The sequence below is a fragment of the Carassius carassius genome, chromosome 43 (assembly GCF_963082965.1).
Source record: "Carassius carassius chromosome 43, fCarCar2.1, whole genome shotgun sequence".
NCBI classification, from domain to species: Eukaryota; Metazoa; Chordata; class Actinopteri; order Cypriniformes; family Cyprinidae; genus Carassius; species Carassius carassius.
Window position 1 is genome coordinate 16,335,654 of NC_081797.1, and position 18,676 is coordinate 16,354,329.

The following is an 18,676-nucleotide window of genomic DNA, read 5'->3' on the forward strand; positions in this document are numbered from 1 at the left end:
ACCGTAGTTAGTGCTTTTGCATGCAGCGCAGCGAACTGAGAATATTGAGAAGTCGTGCCTTTCATCAAGCGATAGACTGAAGCATTTACACATATAAACTTCTAGAATTCCACATGCATCCAATACAAAGGTCTATAAAGTGGGCATTTTTTTACTGTAAAGGAAACAATTTTTGTGCCTTTTTGTTTTCCTTTCATTAAAGGAAGTACTTTCAGTTGTCGAGTTGAATGTGTTGCCATTGTTTTTTCTTTGATTCAGGCTGTTCATTGCCCTCATTGACTACATTAATGTAGATCATACTTTTTCTATAATTTATTTGACGAAAGGGGGTCGTGAAGCATTACCTGTTTATGAATGTACAGCTGACATGTTAATTTAATGTGATGTTTAATATATTTATGATGAATGTATAAGATTTTCTGCTGTGCTACTTTGTCAACAAAGACCATGCAGATTCTTTATCGTTTTTATTTAAATGCATGGGTTTTTATACAAGTCATTGTAATTTTTATATGATATGCATTAAATGGCCATTGTTGAATTTATTTAAAAAGGAATGTTTGCGTTCATGTTTCAAATGTTTTACTCTCTTCAGATTCTTGAAATGAGTGGATTTAGTCCACGGAAATTCACCGAACAATGAAAAACGTGACTGCAATACATCAGTTTCCCTATAATAGTTTGAATCCCTAAATGGAAATATGAGCAATAGTTATAGTGTAGTTAAAACCACTAACTGTTATTATTGATTCTATAAAGTAAATGACAAGACTTGGAAACATTAAGATTTTTATTGAATGTAACTGCTTAGACCTTCAACGCTTTTAGAAAGTGCAGCAAAGGTAGGAATGTACTGATCATTTCTTGGATCTTTCTCTAATGCCTTGACAACCTTAAATTGTCTCTATAAAGACCAGAGTGCTTTCTTCATTCTTTTAAGACATACAGAGTACCAATGTTTCCCTTTCATCACACAGTATGTGGAATTATACACACCACCTCAGGCTCGAGTGTGTTGCTAAAGCGAGAGAAAACTGCTCCGCTTCTTTTCATTCCTCTATGAAAATCGCCGCCCCTCCTCCCGGCCTTGTCACGAATAAACTCTGCTTCTCCAGAGCGGCTCGACGGCCGTCAGGCACGTAATACTGTTCTCTCACAGTTTGGAGAAAAGAATCTATTCGTTCTCTGGGTACCATGGAAACTGTGCAGCCTCCCCATCCCGCTCCGGTAAGCCTCAACCCCACGGCACCCGCCTGCCTGTGAAGAGAGCAGCAAGATGTTGCTAAAACACCAGTTCATTAGACAGACTCGCCAATCTCCATTAGTCTGACTCATGCAGTTCGAACTATTTCAGCATCATGTAATAAATACTGGTCAAAAGTTAGATTTTTATATGGTTCTGAAAGAAGTGTCTTATGCTCACCAAGGCTGAATTTATTTGATTACATTTTACAGAAATACAGAAAAAACACTGTAATATTGAGAAATATTATTACAATTTATAAAAACTGTTTTTTTTAAATATAATGTGCTGTAAAATGTAGTCTATTCCTGTGATCAAAGCTTCAGTGTCACATGATCCTTCAGAAATCATCTGATTTGCTGCTCAATTTGTGGAAACCGTGATGCATTAGATCAGAAAGTTCAATAGAATAGATATATTTGTGTGTGTATATACAGTACAGACCAAAGGTTTGGACACACCTTCTCATTCAAAGAGTTTTCTTTATTTTCATGACTATGAAAATTGTAGAGTCACACTGAAGGCATCAAGGGCTATTTGAGCAAGAAGGAGAGTGATGGGGTGCTGCGCCAGATGACCTGGCCTCCACAGTCACCGGACCTGAACCCAATCGAGATGGTTTAGGGGTGAGCTGGACCGCAGACAGAAGGCAAAAGGGCCAACAAGTGCTAAGCATCTCTCGGGGAACTCCTTCAAGACTGTTGGAAGACCATTTCAGGTGACTACCTCTTGAAGCTCATCAAGAGAATGCCAAGAGTGTGCAAAGCAGTAATCAAAGCAAAAGGTGGCTACTTTGAAGAACCTACAATATGACATATTTTCAGTTGTTTCACACTTTTTTGTTATGTATATAATTCCATATATAATTCCACATGTGTTAATTCATAGTTTTGATGCCTTCAGTGTGAATCTACAGTTTTCATAGTCATGAAAATAAAGAAAACACTTTGAATGAGAAGGTGTGTCCAAACTTTTGGTCTGTACTGTACATGTACTGTATATCTCTATATAGAAAATCTTTTTTTTTTTTACTCAACCCAACATTTTAAATTGTAGTGCATCATGGTTTGCAATAAATATTAAGCAGCAGTAAATGTTTTTAACATTGATAATTGATCAATTTCTTAAGCAGATCAGCGTATTAGACTGGTTTCCGAAGGATCATGTGACACTGAAGACTGGAGGAATGATGCTGAAAATCCATCTGCGCATCACAGCAATAAATTCCATTTTACAATATATTAAAATAGAAAACAGGTATTTTCAATTGTAATAATATTTCACAATATTACTGTTTTTACTGTATTTTTGATCAAGTAAATGCAGCCTTGGTGAGCAGAAGTGACTTATTTCAGATCATTAAGAAGTCTTAACTGTTCCACATTTTTGACCAGTAGTGTACATGGACAGAAATTAAAATGCATATTAAGAGATACATGTTTTTATATAATATTCTAAAGTGTATGTGTGAAACGGCATGGTCCAGCTGGTCCAGCTCAGGGCAGCTGCACTCGTACAAGTCTCTGCAGCTGGTGTGGCTTTGGTTCATCAGATCGCCCAGCTGAGCGACGGCGCTAGCAGGGGAAGAGTCACACACGGCCTTAAACTGCAGGACACGCGCAGCCTCGCCGTACACGTGCATGGCACGCTGGTACAATTTAAAATGAGTCGCTGAGGTAAAAACAGAAGAGTAATCATATATATGGGCCATGCAAACTGCTGTCCCACAACCAAAAAACACATTTAAAAAGCATTTAAGTCTGTTGAAATCCACAATAATATTTAACATTTTAGTAAGCTTGATATATATAAAATTATCATTTATTGGGTACTTTCAGTTGGGATGTGGCTGTCTCGAACCCTAACCCCTGAATTTCAACTTATGAAAATTATATTTACAATTTTTTTGTTTTAAAAATAATCTTTTTGATTATTTTAAAAACTTAAAAACATATATTATATTTTAATTGTAAATTATGAAACTTTATGTAAAAAAAAAATGTGTCCCACATTTTTCACGTCCATTGTCCATTGGCAGAGACTGATTTTAACTATAACCCTAAATTTAGGATCAGGAAATATTCCAGTGTCCCTCTCTCTCATAACTACAAGATGCGAGGAGGTACATTTTAGGTCAACTGAAAAAGTCAATTCAGTTTAATTCAAAAGTCTTAAAATCTGTGTGTAACTTTAAGGAACATCACTACCGAACACCTGTTTTTGCAATTAACCACACTTTTTTGTTAGTTATTCCATAATATTTAGTTTTTATATGTATACCACTGTTCAGAGCTGTGCTAGCTAACCATGTGCTGATTCGCATCTTTGAGCTAGGTTTGTCACTACCAAAACATTTGGTGGAGTTTCGGTACTGACATCTTTTTTTCTTCTTTTTTTTTTTTTTTGGATTTATCCCATAGAATTGTCAATACTGAAACATGTCATAATTTTTTCAGTAGTGACAAAAGGGAAAACATAATCCACATATTTGGAGGAAATAAACAAAATTTTAGTTCAGTTATGCAATTTTATTGGATTTTAGTATGTTTAAGTAGTGTTTTAGTATGCAAGTTAAAATTCAATAATGTGATGTGGTCGCTACCAAAGCATTACGGTCATTACCGAAAATGTGCTGTCACTACCGAAACATGGGATGTTTTGTCAAATATAAAAGTATACTGAATTACCAAGATGTTATGATAGTTCTTGGTTCAGTTTACAGTATATTAAAATGAATGAATCCTAGACTTCGAAATCAGTATGATCAACTTTTTGCCTTTAACAAAAGAAAGCGTGGATTCAAAATACAACAAATCTCATAAATGACCCTTGAAATATTGTTAAAAATTTAATTATTGATTTACCTCAACTCAAAAACAACAACTTAGTTTTAGATTAAAATTTGTACCTTGGACATTATACGTTTTGCATACATTGAATACATTTTTTCAAGACGTGTTCCACATATATTGGACACAGTTTACAGTAAGGTCCCATTAGTTAATGCATTACCTCCAGTTCCCAAATTCTTTTGTCAGCTGAACCCCTTAGATGTAAAATATATACTTAAAGCCCCTGAGATTTATAGTTAATATATCAAAATTAACTATATAATTTATAAAATAATTGAATATAATTTAACATTAAGTATAATCATACTATTATCCCCAATATAAGCTAATATATGAGACTGTTTTCCCAATAAGACCAGGATGTGTATATTAATAAAGTAAGTAGTGTTGATTTAGTTTCCTGTGGACTGTGTCTGCTCTCTCACCGTGCTGTGTGTTGGCGCTGAGGATGTTGTTGGGTGCTGATGCCCAGAGTCTGGCAGATCTCCTCTGTGCTGCAGGGCTCAGGGTGCAGCACCTCCTCCACCAGCTCCAGCATCTGCTCCAGACTCACATGTAGCTCCTTCTGCAGGTCTCCCAGCTTCAGCAGACCACTCCAGTCCAGGCCGCGCGCCTCAGCCAGCATCTGCAGAGAACCATTACCATTTCCTACCATTAAAGGGACAGTTGACCCCAAAAATTATGTCATTAATTACTCACTCACCCTCATGTGGTTCCAAACCTGTGAGACATTCGTTCATCTTCGGGTGAGTAATTAATAAAAGCATTTAAATTTTTAGGTGAACATACTAATCCAAAATATCTAGAAAATAGACCTACATGAAAGCTAGAACCAGTTTTGGGAAATTTCCTGCTGTGTTAACCCAAATAATTATTGGTGGCAAAGACATCATGTTAAACACACTCCACTGTACATTATATACACTACCTTTTAAAAGTCGGAAAAATCATATTAAATTTACGATGTTACAAAGATTTAAATTTCAAAATACACACTTTTTTAGTTTTTTTGTTCATCAAATAATCCTGGAAAAAAATGATCATGGTTTCCACAAAAATATGAAGCAGCACAACTGTTGAAATGTTTCTTGAGTAGCAAACCAGGATATCAGAATGATTTTTGAAGGATCATGTGACACTGAAGACTGGAGGAATGATGCTGAAAATTCAGCTTTGATCACAGGAAAAAAATAGAACAATAGAAAACACTTATTTAAAATATAATTTAAAAAAATTTAAATTATTATAAATTAGTAATACATAATGAATAAATGCAGCCCATTAGAGGGTTGCTTCTTAGGGAAAAAAGTCTGAATTACAAGGTCATAACACAATTGCAAGATATACAAATTAGTAATTACTTTCATAGATATATATTTTTATTCTGTGGCAGAAATAAGCATTCATAAAGTAAGTTAGTAGTTAAGTTTATCGATTATTATTTCCATCACAGAATAAAAATATGAAAAAAAGGTAACTGTGTCTTTTTATCCCACAATTTAGACTTTTTTTTCTCGCATTGTGAATTTTTACTTTTTTTCTAAGGATTACAAGTTTATATCTCACAATGGCAAATGATAAACTCACGATTCTGAATTTATAATTAATAACTTGCAATTGTGATATATAAACATGCAATTCTAAAAAAAAAAAAAAAAAAAAGATAAACTTTTATTTTCATTAAATAAGCTTACATAAAGTTAAATAATAAATACAATTCTGCAAATAAATGTTACCAATGACAGAAATATTAAACTTATTTCTGTAATGAAGATAGTTACTTGTATTTGGGCTCAGTCTTGGCCAGCTGGATTGCTTTGGAGTCACTCACAGAAACTGCAGCGAGAATATTCTGCTCTATTGCCATTGGCAGGACAGCATAGCCACAATAATCAACATGCTCACCTGAAAATGATCAGATTTAATATCAGATGCAATTCACCTGAAAATGATCAGATTTAATATCAGATGCAATGCTGATGGTATTAGTTGTTATGTTTAGAGCCCACCTATCAAATTCACCCTCCCAGGAGCACAAGCGAAGAACAGATGAATTTTCCATGAAAAGCATCTTTCAGTTTCTGCAACCTAACAAAAGATGATAGAAAACCGTTTTAAGGGTGTGCCTACGACAAAAAGACATGTACGTTTAAACTAAATAAATAGCGAGTGAGTTGATTCCATTCACACGCATTCGTGGTTTTCCGAACAGCTTTCCGAAGTTTTCCGAACCTTCGCGACTCCCCTTTCATTCCCACTGAACAACACCTTGATTTTCGGAGGAACTGTGGCCATTGTGCGGATTTTAAGCTTTGTTTAGCAGTAAATACACTATTGCACGAGTATACTGACACTGCACAAGTGCTGACTGTCAGCTGACTGTGACAACCGGATTCGTGATTCTATAACAACACGGAAGAGTCTGACACGAATCCCTCAAAGCCATTCACTGGATTCGGAATCACTCGGCATGATTCGGAACTGCGCGCGCAGCGTGATGTCAAAACGCTTTTCCGCAGTGCATTGTGGGTAAGAGTCTCTCTCTCCGGTCAAAATGTCTGACATGGAAGATGATTTCATGTGCGATGATGAGGAGGATTATGACTTGGTAAGACTGTTTAAAACAAACGCAACTCTAAATGCATTTGATTGAACCCGAAGCCGACATGTTAACATGAAAAGGCGTGTTTATAGGCGCTTAGTTTCGCCTTTGGGTTGTTTAGCAGGTGGCTAGTTTGCTAATGCTGCAAAGATGAACCCAAGAAATTAGACTTAAGTAGTTTTATTTGAGGTTATTTAAGAAATGTGATGTATTTACGAACCTGACTTTGCTAGCTCATATATATATATAATTTACTGAGAAATAGATTACATATGTACAGTTTTACAGTTATAAATAATCAGGTTATAATTATTGTTATGCATTCACCCACACAATATATACAATACACCGTATCTTTCGAGGCGTTTCACTGTGTGTGCAGTGTCTTGTTCATTTACTCCTACCGTGCTTTGACTTCAGGAGTATTCAGAGGACAGCAACTCTGAGCCCAATGTTGATCTGGAGAACCAGTACTACAACTCCAAGGCCCTGAAGGAAGATGATCCTAAAGCAGCCCTGAGCAGCTTCCAGAAGGTCAGACAGAAGATCTGTCTGAGTCAGGATCTGTGTGTGATTCTGTGAAGGGTGTAATCACTGTTTTCTGTTCTGCAGGTGCTGGAGCTGGAGGGAGAGAAGGGAGAATGGGGCTTCAAAGCACTGAAACAGATGATTAAGATCAACTTCAAGCTTGTGCGTAACAATAGTAGCTTAAATTATTTATTAAATAATACACACACACACACATATATATACATACGGTGGCATGTGAGAGTTTGGGCACCCCTTGCAGAATCTGTGAAAATGTGAATAATTTTCAAAGAATAAGAGAGATCATACTAAATGCATGTTATTTTTTATTTAGTACTGTCCTGAGTAAGATTGTACATAAAAGATGGTTACATTTAGTCCACAACACAAAAAAAATTGCTGAAATTATTAAAATAACCCCATTCAAAAGTTTGGGAACCCTTGGTTCTTAATACTGTGTACCGTTACCTGATGATCCACGACTGTCTTTCTGTTTTCTGATGGTTGTGCATGAGTCCCTTGTTTGTTCTGAACAGTTAAACTGAGAACTGAGGCACTCCAACATAATTATTAAAAAAGGTTCAAACATTTACTGATGCTCCAGAAGGAAACAATATGGATTAAGAGTTAGGGGGGTGAAAACTTTTGAACACGATGTCCTAATTTATTTTGTTGAAATATAATTTTTTTCCATTTAGTTCTGCCCTTCGTAAGCAACCGAAGATACCTGTATGTTTCCCGGAACACAAATTAAGTACAATTTACCTTGATCTTCAAATTCCAAAAGTTTTCACCCCCAGCTCTTAATGCATGGTGTTTCCTTCTGGAGCATCAGTGAATGTTTGAATCTTTTTTTAATAGTTGTGTTTGAGTGCCTCAGTTGTCCTCAGTGTGAAAAGATGTATCTCAAAATCACACTGTCACTGCTGGAAAGGGTTCAAATATGCAAAGATGCTGAAAAACTGAAGAATCTGCACGACCTTAAAGATTTTTCTGAAGAACGCTGCTCAGTTTAACTGTTTTTTGTGTTGTGGACTAAATGTTAACATCTTTTATGTACAGTATCTTACTCAGGACAGTACTAAATAAAAAATAACATGCATTTAGTATGATCTCTCTTATTTTATTAAAATTATTAACATTTTCATAGATTCTGCAAGGTGTGCCCTAACTTTTACATGCCACTGTGTGTGTGTGTGTGTATAAATATATATATATATATATATATATATATATATACATACATATATATATATATACAGTACAGACCAAAAGTTTGGACACACCTTCTCATTCAAAGAGTTTTCTTTATTTTCATGACTATGAAAATTGTAGATTCACACTGAAGGCATCAAAACTATGAATTAACACGTGGAATTATATATGGAATTATATACATAACAAAAAAGTGTGAAACAACTGAAAATGTGTCATATTCTAGGTTCCACAAAGTAGCCACCTTTTGCTTTGATTACTGCTTTGCACACTCTTGGCATTCTCTTGATGAGCTTCAAGAGGTAGTCACCTGAAATGGTCTTCCAACAGTCTTGAAGGAGTTCCTCGAGAGATGCTTAGCACTTGTTGGCCCTTTTGCCTTCTGTCTGCGGTCCAGCTCACCCCTAAACCATCTCGATTGGGTTCAGGTCCGGTGACTGTGGAGGCCAGGTCATCTGGCGCAGCACCCCATCACTCTCCTTCTTGGTCAAATAGCCCTTGATGCCTTCAGTGTGACTCTACAATTTTCATAGTCATGAAAATAAAGAAAACTCTTTGAATGAGAAGGTGTGTCCAAACTTGATCTGTACTGTATATATATATATATATATATGTATGTGTGTGTATATGTGTGTTTTTTTGTTTTGCATTTTTTGATTTTCATGTGTTATCTAACATTTCTAAACAGTGATACATATATTAATAATAATAAATTGTATTATTATGTTAGTAATGCAATATAAAATCAGATTTTTGTGTGTGTGTTTTTACAGACAAATTTTCCAGAAATGATGAACCGGTACAAACAGCTTTTGACGTACATCAGGAGTGCTGTCACCAGAAACTACTCGGAGAAATCCATCAACTCTATTCTAGATTATATCTCAACCTCCAAACAGGTATTTAAGTGCATTTTAAACTTCTTTCTGAATTCAGTAATATATTTGTGATGTTAAGTCATATTAACCATTAAAACCTGTTAACTGTCACCCGTCCCCTCGGTGGGCCCCCTACGTTAACTTCACTATATTACAATTAAATCCTAATCTTATCATGACAAACTATATATCGTTAGAAAGGTCTAAGAATCCTAAATATATATTTTATCAATCTTTTTTGTTAAAAATTATGTAGGAAAAGTAATAGATTAATTTATGGCAAGAGTTCTGACCTTTGTCAAAAAAGTCTTAGTTGTCTTTTTCTCTATCACACTTTAGAAATCATCAGAAATTATATATCACTTGAAAACATAAAATCTTTAAAATTCATCTTTTGAAACCCATTTTAAATGCAAACATTGCATTACCATGAAAATGGTACATCAAAATCATGTTACAAAATGTTTTCAGTCATGAATTATAAAATTTTGCTTTGGATCATGCACTTTCAAGTCTATGTTCAAAAATGTGAGTGACTAGGGGTGTAACTGTATGCAAAAATCACGGTTCGGTACGTACCTCGGTTTTAAAGTCACGGTTCGGTTCATTTTCGGTACAGTAATGGTAAGAAATGCAAACATTAAACTGCAGGTTGTTTATTACTATAGATTTTTTTTAACAATTTGTTAACACTTTTTTTTTTTTTATACTTTTTAATAAAATATATATAAAATAAAAAAAGAATAAGAAATAAAATACTGCTGCAAAGTTCTCCACTAAATAAAATACTCTGTCTCAAACCAATATCATATAATAAAATATAATGAAAAATATAATTTATAATTTAAAAATATAAACATAAAACGGGAGCTGCGTTTGAATTACAATCATTTTTTTCCTAGTTGTAGTGATGTTCACACTCGCGTGATGCCTTTTGAAAACCTTAGGCCGGTGACACACTGGCATATTGCACCTGTCAAACATAGTCTATTTTGCCGCCAATACTGTTGACGGTGTCCTTTATCAGTAGGCTTTATATTTATCCTCAACATGAAGTATAACAGGTTAAAGGCTGTTAAATATTAAATACAATTTCTCTTTTCATGTTTCTAGATGGACTTGCTACAAGAGTTTTATGAGACCACACTGGAAGCATTAAAAGATGCCAAAAACGACAGACTTTGGTTTAAAACGAACACCAAGGTTTGTGCAACAGCAGTGCATTCTGTATTTCGATTATTTGACTGAGCAGATGCTACTGCGCACTTAGTATTAAGCATATTATTGTTCCTAATACATATGATAATTCTGGTAATGCCGTTTACATTATTGCTGGTGCAAACTTCAGAAAGACTCAGATAATGCGAGAATATTGCTCACTTCTGTTTCTCTGGTTCATGTAGCTGGGAAAGTTGTACCTGGAAAGAGAAGAGTTTGCAAAGCTCCAGAAGATTCTCAGGCAGTTGCATCAGTCATGTCAGGTAGAGTAAAGAATCAGTGTTGTGTAAATAAGAAAACTTGCTTGAGACATCCTCCGTCACTTTGAAATGGATTGATGCTCTTAATTAGACGGATGACGGAGAGGACGACTTGAAGAAGGGCACTCAGCTGTTGGAGATCTATGCTTTGGAGATTCAGATGTATACGGCACAGAAAAACAACAAGAAACTCAAAGCCCTGTATGAGCAGTCATTACACATTAAATCAGCCATCCCACATCCGCTCATCATGGGGGTCATCAGAGGTAATGGACACACTTTAGTCTGGTTTAATGTAGAGATGTATTTATGAAAACGAAGACATGGAAATTAGTTTTTAGTTTTGTTTGATTTGGTTTTTTATTTTTATTTTTATTTTTTTTTACTATTGTTTGTGTTTCACTATTTATTTAGTGTTTAATTTTAGCATGGATTTTTTTTGGTTTGGTGTACCATTGCAAATTTTGTGAAGGCGTGGAAATAAGTATTTAGCTTGGGTTTTGGTTTATTTTTTCTTTTGTGTGTAATGGGAAAGTTGTTTTTTTGTTCTGTTTATAGTTGTGGATTTTGCTTATAGAGGTGCTGGTCATATAATTAGAATATCATCAAAAAGTTGATTTATTTCACTAATTCCATTCAAAAAGTAAAACTTGTATATTATATTCATTCATTACACAGATTGATATATTGCAAATGTTTATTTATTTTAATTTTGATGATTATAACAGACAACTAAGGAAAATCCCAAATTCAGTATCTCAGAAAATTAGAATATTGTGAAAAGGTTCAATATTAAAGACACCTGGTGCCCCACTCTAATCAGCTAATTAACTCAAAACACCTGCAAAGCCTTTAAATGGTCTCTCAGTCTAGTTCTGTAGGCTACACAATCATGGGGAAGACTGCTGACTTAATAGTTGTCCAAAAGACGACCATTGACACCTTGCACAAGGAGGGCAAGACACAAAAGGTCATTGCAAAAGAGGCTGGCTGTTCACAGAGCTCTGTGTCCAACCACATTAATAGAGAGGAGAAAGGAAGGAAAAGATGTGGTAGAAAAAAAGTGTACAAGCAATAGGGATAACCGCACCCTGGAGAGGATTGTGAAACAAGACCCATTCAAAAATGTGGGGGAGATTCACAAAGAGTGGACTGCAGCTGGAGTCAGTGCTTCAAGAACCACTACGCACAGACGTATGCAAGACATGGGTTTCAGCTGTCGCATTCTTTGTGTCAAGCCACTCTTGAACAACAGACAGCGTCAGACACATCTAAAGACAAAAAGGACTGCTGCTGAGTGGTCTAAAGTTATGTTCTCTGATGAAAGTAAATTTTGCATTTCCTTTGGAAATCAGGGTCCCAGAGTCTGGAGGAAGAGAGGAGAGGCACACAATCCACGTTGCTTAAGGTCCAGTGTAAAGTTTCCACAGTCAGTGATGGTTTGGGGTGCCATGTCATCTGCTGGTGTTGGGTCACTGTGTTTTCTGAGGTCCAAGGTCAATGCAGCCATACACCAGGAAGTTTTACAGCACTTCATGCTTCCTGCTCCTGACCAACTTTATGGAGATGCAGATTTCTTTTTCCAACAGGACTTGGCACCTGCACACAGTGCCAAAGTTTCCAGTACCTGGTTTAAGGACCATGGTATCCCTGTTCTTAATTGGCTAGCAAACTCACCTGACCTTAATCCCATAGAAAATCTGTGGGGTATTGTGAAGAGGAAGATGCGATATGTCAGACCCAAGAGTGCAGAAGAGCTGAAGGCCACTATCAGAGCAACCTGGGCTCATATAACACCTGAGCAGTGCCACAGACCGATCGACTCCATGCCACGCCGCATTGCTGCGGTAATTCAGGCAAAAGGAGCCTCAACTAAGTATTGAGTGCTGTACATGCTCATACTTTTTATGTTCATACTTTTTAGTTGGCCAAAATTGGTCTTAAGTTATATTCAAATTTTCTGAGATACTGAATTTGGGATTTTCCTTAGTTGTCTGTTATAATCATCAAAATTAAAAGAAATAAACATTTGAAATGTATCAGTGTGTGTAATAATTGAATATAATATACAAGTTTCACTATTTGAATGGAATTAGTGAAATAAATCACTATTTCACAAATCACTTTTTGATTGTATTCTAATTACAACCCGAATTCCGGAAAAGTTGGGACGTTTTTTAAATTTTAATAAAATGAAAACTAAAAGACTTTCAAATCACATGAGACAATATTTTATTCACAATAGAACATAGATAACATAGCAAATGTTTAAACTGAGAAAGTTTACAATTTTATGCACAAAATGAGCTCATTTCAATCTTGATTTCTGCTACAGGTCTCAAAATAGTTGGGACGGGGCATGTTTACCATGGTGTAGCATCTCCTTTTCTTTTCAAAACAGTTTGAAGACGTCTGGGCATTGAGGCTATGAGTTGCTGGAGTTTTGCTGTTGGAATTTGGTCCCATTCTTGCCTTATATAGATTTCCAGCTGCTGAAGAGTTCGTGGTCGTCTTTGACGTATTTTTCGTTTAATGATGCGCCAAATGTTCTCTATAGGTGAAAGATCTGGACTGCAGGCAGGCTAGCACCCGGACTCTTCTACGACGAAGCCATGCTGTTGTTATAGCTGCAGTATGTGGTTTTGCATTGTCCTGCTGAAATAAACAAGGCCTTCCCTGAAATAGACGTTGTTTGGAGGGAAGCATATGTTGCTCTAAAACCTTTATATACCTTTCAGCATTCACAGAGCCTTCCAAAACATGCAAGCTGCCCATACCGTATGCACTTATGCACCCCCATACCATCAGAGATGCTGGCTTTTGAACTGAACGCTGATAACATGCTGGAAGGTCTCCCTCCTCTTTAGCCCGGAGGACACGGCGTCCGTGATTTCCAACAAGGATTTCAAATTGGGACTCGTCTGACCATAAAACACTATTCCACTTTGAAATAGTCCATTTTAAATGAGCCTTGGCCCACAGGACACGACGGCGCTTCTGGACCATGTTCACATATGGCTTCCTTTTTGCATGATAGAGCTTTAGTTGGCATCTGCTGATGGCACGGCTGCTTCTCTAAGACAAAGCTTTTACAGCTAATCATGTTACAGACCTGATATCAATTAACTTAATTAATCACTAGATGTTCTCCCAGCTGAATCTTTTCAAAACTGCTTGCTTTTTTAGCCATTTGTTGCCCCCGTGCCAACTTTTTTGAGACCTGTAGCAGGCATTAAATTTTAAATGAGCTAATTAAGTGGATAAAAGTGTAAAATTTCTCAGTTTAAACATTTGCTACGTTATCTATGTTCTATTGTGAATAAAATATTGGCTCATGTGATTTGAAATTCCTTTAGTTTTCATTTTATTAAAATTTAAAAAACGTCCCAACTTTTCCGGAATTCGGGTTGTATATGACCAGCACCTGTAGTTGTGAAGATGAAAAAATGGAAATTAGTGTTTAGTTTGAGCTGGTTTAGTATTTGTTTTTTCATTTAGTTTTTGTTTGTGTATAATTGGAAATTTTGTTTTATTTTTGATGTTTTTGTTTGTTTTTGCTTTGTGTACAAATACAAAGTTATTAGTTGCGAAGATGTAGAAATTTGTTTAATTTTTTTGTGTGTGTGTGTGTATAAGTGAAAAGTTTGTAATGGCTATGTTTTGTTTTGTATTTGGTGTACAATTACAAAGTTTGCGTTAAGTTAGTTGTGAAAATGTGTGGAAATCAGTGTTAAGTTTGGGTTGATTGGAAAGTTTGGTTTGGATTTTGAACTGGAAAGTGCACTAATTTAGTTTGACATGTGACTGTTTCTCTTTAGAGTGTGGCGGTAAAATGCACCTGAGGGAGGGAGAGTTCGAGAAGGCACATACAGACTTTTTCGAAGCTTTCAAAAACTATGACGAGTCTGGAAGCCCCAGGCGAACCACTTGCCTGAAGTACCTGGTCTTGGCCAACATGCTGATGAAGTCTGGAATCAATCCATTTGATTCTCAAGAGGTATAAGGTGGCAGTCAGCACAGGCCCATGTGGGATCTCATTAGTTTACCGTCCCATCATTAGTTTACAAAGTTCTACACGTTCTTCATTGTTGAATGTTCCTTTTAAGGTTGCTTATATTGATCAATAGTTATGTTGTACTCTTAGTTTTGCATGACGTACATGATTTAAACTTAAATAGCAACTTATTTTCCCCCAGAATCAGAGGTAAAAGCACAAAGCTGCAGATCTCATCTAGGCCTGATCATAGATAATAAAAACACTGTGGTGTATGATATAACTACTGATTCATTCTTTATGACTCTGTGACTAGGCAAAACCTTACAAAAATGATCCAGAAATTCTAGCGATGACAAACCTGGTAAGGTGAGTGTGCACATTACATTTCATTTCTCCATTTATCTGATCCTCTTCTGTTTATTTTTATTTATTTTATTTTATGGTATTAATTACCTATAACTTGCTCCTAGTGCCTACCAGAACAATGACATCACAGAATTTGAGAAAATCCTAAAGACGAATCACAGCAACATAATGGACGACCCCTTCATCAGAGAACATATTGAGGGTCAGTTTGGGTGGCTTTGGCTTTTAACATTCACAGTTATTTCATACATCTCATGCAACAAGTGTGGATTCAAAAAGTACATATTAATTTTGCTCCTTGCTTTTGCTTTCAGAATTGCTACGGAACATAAGAACACAAGTGCTCATCAAATTGATTAAGCCTTACACTAGGATACACATACCATTTATTTCAAAGGTAAACCTATATTATATTTAGGGCTGGGAAAGTTAACACGTTATCACGTTAATGTATTAATTGATTAACGCCGATAATTATTTTATCACGTGTTAACACAGTTTTTTTTATTATTATGAAAGTCCATTGCTCGCTGGCTCTGAATACACATACAGATGAATGATATTATTTAGACTAAGCATCACACGTCCCTCTCACAATATATTGCTTTACAGATCTATCGCTTTTGCTGCTCAGAAATTTTCACGCAATCATGCAGCATGTATCAGAAGATCTGCACTCTGACGCGGTTAGCACTCTATATATATATATATATATATATATATATAACTGAACCGCGCTCTTGCCCACCTCTTCCAACCGAGCCAGGGACTGCTAAACGGAGCGATCACACTAGTCAAACGAACCAGGCTTTGGGGATTCAAACGCGCTCAGGCATGTTTAAGATTTGTATAGTCTGAGCACACCCTAATATTCTCTCGCATCCCGCACACACGAATCTCTACCCACCCATCAAGTGTTGTCCCGCGCAGCACTCTGCTGAGATGGGTCCCATGATCCTGCAGGTCTCTAATAGCACGGTGCCTGTTATAATTATGATCGAGGCTCTGGACTCTGAGCAGAACTTGTTTTTCTATAACAAACTATTAAATACTTTCTATAAAAATGTTAATGTCCTGGCAGTGACAAATAGCTTGTTTAATATTTAATTTAATTACATTCATATTATAAGTTAAGATTTACAAGAAATATTTTAACTGCTACTATGTAAAAGGAACACTGCTGTAAAAAGCACCTTATTTAAGTGTTTGCAAACTGAATGTTATTGTACTATTGTTCCTATAGCAGTAGGACTACTTTTAAATGGAAAAAAAGCACACAAAACACTACTTTTAAATGCATTATTAGTTTTGTGCATAATATTGCGATTAATCGCAGACAATCATGCGATTAATCACGATTAAACATTTTAATCATTGCCCAGCACTAATTATATTATATTATATTATATTATATTATATTATATGCAATTTTAATATAATGTTCCCTGTTTTTTTATTTAGGAATTGAATATTGATGTTGCAGATGTGGAAAGCTTGCTTGTGCAGTGTATTTTAGACAAGTAAGTATAATACTTTTTTTAATATAGTAAAAAAGATAAATTTAAAAAAAAAAGTTTTATCTGATGTATGTCTTTCTTTCAGCACAATCAACGGTAGAATTGATCAAGTCAATCAGCTGTTGGAGCTCGATCACCAGAAACGAGGTGGAGCTCGATACACCGCCCTGGACAAATGGACCAATCAGCTGAACACTCTCAACCAGGCCATTGTTAGCAAACTGGCTTGATTTGACACTGACGATCCTGCAAAACAAATGGACCCATCGGACAGCTGGTCGACTCGGCTGTCAGTGACATTAACTACTTTCAAGGCCTTTACTCTCCCGATCACAGGAGGAGGAGCATAATTCAGCTAGTTTGTATTTTTACAGTCACTTAAGTCAGTTTTAAATGTCCTTAACAGAGCAGAGGTTCCCACAGAGGATGTCTGCTGTACTGATTTGTTATAGGTCTCTAATATGAACATGTTTGCATCATCTAAAAAATGTTTCTTTAATAGCACATGTTGGCACTTGGCAGACATCTAAGAGGCATATGTTTGTCTTTAATGGAAAGCGTGAGGACATGCTGTGTTGAAACTGAATCATTTATTTGTTGAACTGTCTCTTGTCAGAGTCAGCATGTTTTACTTTGTCTGCATAGACTTCAGCTGAGGAGTTTTATGCAGTTGCACTGCAGCACATGCGTATTAAAAGTCCTCTCACCAAATATTACAGATCTGTTGAAAGCATTATGCTGTCTGAGCTGTTCTGTTTCACTTTTCAACTACAAAAATAAACTTGCTTTAGTGGCAAAAGTCTCTGTAATGGTGTATGATTTTTATTTTTTTTGGGTGGGGGGGGTTGATTTTAGGAATAAAATTAGATATAGATATATCCATTATAGCTACCATAATTTGTTAAATATTTAAATTGCAAAAATTAAAAAAATGCATTTGATTCAGAGAAAAATGTGTCTTACGTTTTATAATTTTATTTGTGATAATGAATTTTTTGATTGTTACAGTGCTCAAGAACACAAAATTGGACCGCTTTCTTATACAGACATTATTTCTCAGAATTAAACTAATAACTGAAAGTGCAAACAATACAGGCAAAAAAAGGTAATGAAAAATTATAATTTTCCTACATGCACTACGGCTAAATGTCCTAACCAAATAACCAAACCCGTTAATATTAATAATAGTCATATCAATAATATAAAGACCTAGTGTAAACATATATATATTTTTACATAATACTAATTGTAAAAAATACGTAGGCAATATAAATCGTTTATATATATATATATATATATATATATATATATATATATATATATATATATATATATTACTAATCATTTTATTAGGTACAGTTCAATGACTTAGAAAATACATTTATTTTTTAGTTGACACATGATAGGCTGTAACGTTCACATGACGTCATCTCTCCCTACAGCCAATCAGCAGCCAGGGCTTTTGCCGCTGTTTAGGGCGCCATGATTCAATAGACAAACACTTTTATCAATAACTTTGCTGCGATATCGACTTTAGTCCGCATTAAACGACTTTTAACATCTGTGACGGACGAGCAAACATTTGCTGAAAGTTTATTACTCGTACTCAATGCATTTTATGTCAGTATTGTCGCGGTATGAGTTTGTGTGGCACCGAGACACACAAACTCACTTCGTTCGGGATTATTGTGTTACTGTAGGACTGTGACGACTTTATAAAAGCTTTAAAGGTAAGCTGAGATCGTTTAAACCTTGTTTGTGAACTGAAGCTTGTAATCTAGTGCTAAATGAGCAAGTTAACGGATGTGAATAATGTGTTACCGGTTGCTTAGTAACAACATGTATCTATATCTGGGATTAACAACCGTGTTTGCTGATGCGAACCAGAAGATATGTGTTAACGAGTGGTTCTGTGTTTTATCAGTAAGACTGGTTAAATGAAGTGTAAGTGGATGTGATTGCTGGTCAATTCCTGTCTCAGTGTGTCACTTCTCCTCTCA

General features: G+C 35.7%; 2 protein-coding genes and 1 pseudogene across 3 annotated transcripts in view; 2 read left to right on the forward strand and 1 right to left on the reverse strand.

Moving 5' to 3' along the window:
• Positions 1-1,049: 1,049 nt before the first annotated feature.
• LOC132124823 (N-acetylgalactosamine kinase-like) lies at positions 1,050-4,750 on the reverse strand (annotated as a pseudogene).
• A 1,806-nt stretch (positions 4,751-6,556) lies between these two features.
• On the forward strand, positions 6,557-16,930 carry LOC132124898 (COP9 signalosome complex subunit 2-like). Its single transcript, XM_059536048.1, has 13 exons — positions 6,557-6,703; positions 7,118-7,231; positions 7,310-7,387; positions 9,214-9,339; positions 10,432-10,521; positions 10,722-10,799; positions 10,888-11,062; positions 14,615-14,793; positions 15,107-15,159; positions 15,264-15,361; positions 15,474-15,556; positions 16,621-16,679; positions 16,762-16,930. Exons 1-13 carry the CDS (start codon positions 6,650-6,652, stop codon positions 16,904-16,906), a joined length of 1,332 nt encoding a protein of 443 aa, XP_059392031.1. The 5' UTR covers positions 6,557-6,649; the 3' UTR covers positions 16,907-16,930.
• A 1,209-nt stretch (positions 16,931-18,139) lies between these two features.
• Positions 18,140-18,676, forward strand: part of LOC132124573 (centrosomal protein of 152 kDa-like) — a 28,602-nt gene continuing 28,065 nt past the window's right edge. For both annotated transcript variants that reach the window (XM_059535643.1, XM_059535644.1), the window contains exon 1: positions 18,140-18,406. The gene's annotated coding sequence lies outside the window, so the exon portion shown is untranslated. The remainder of the gene's footprint in view (positions 18,407-18,676) is intronic.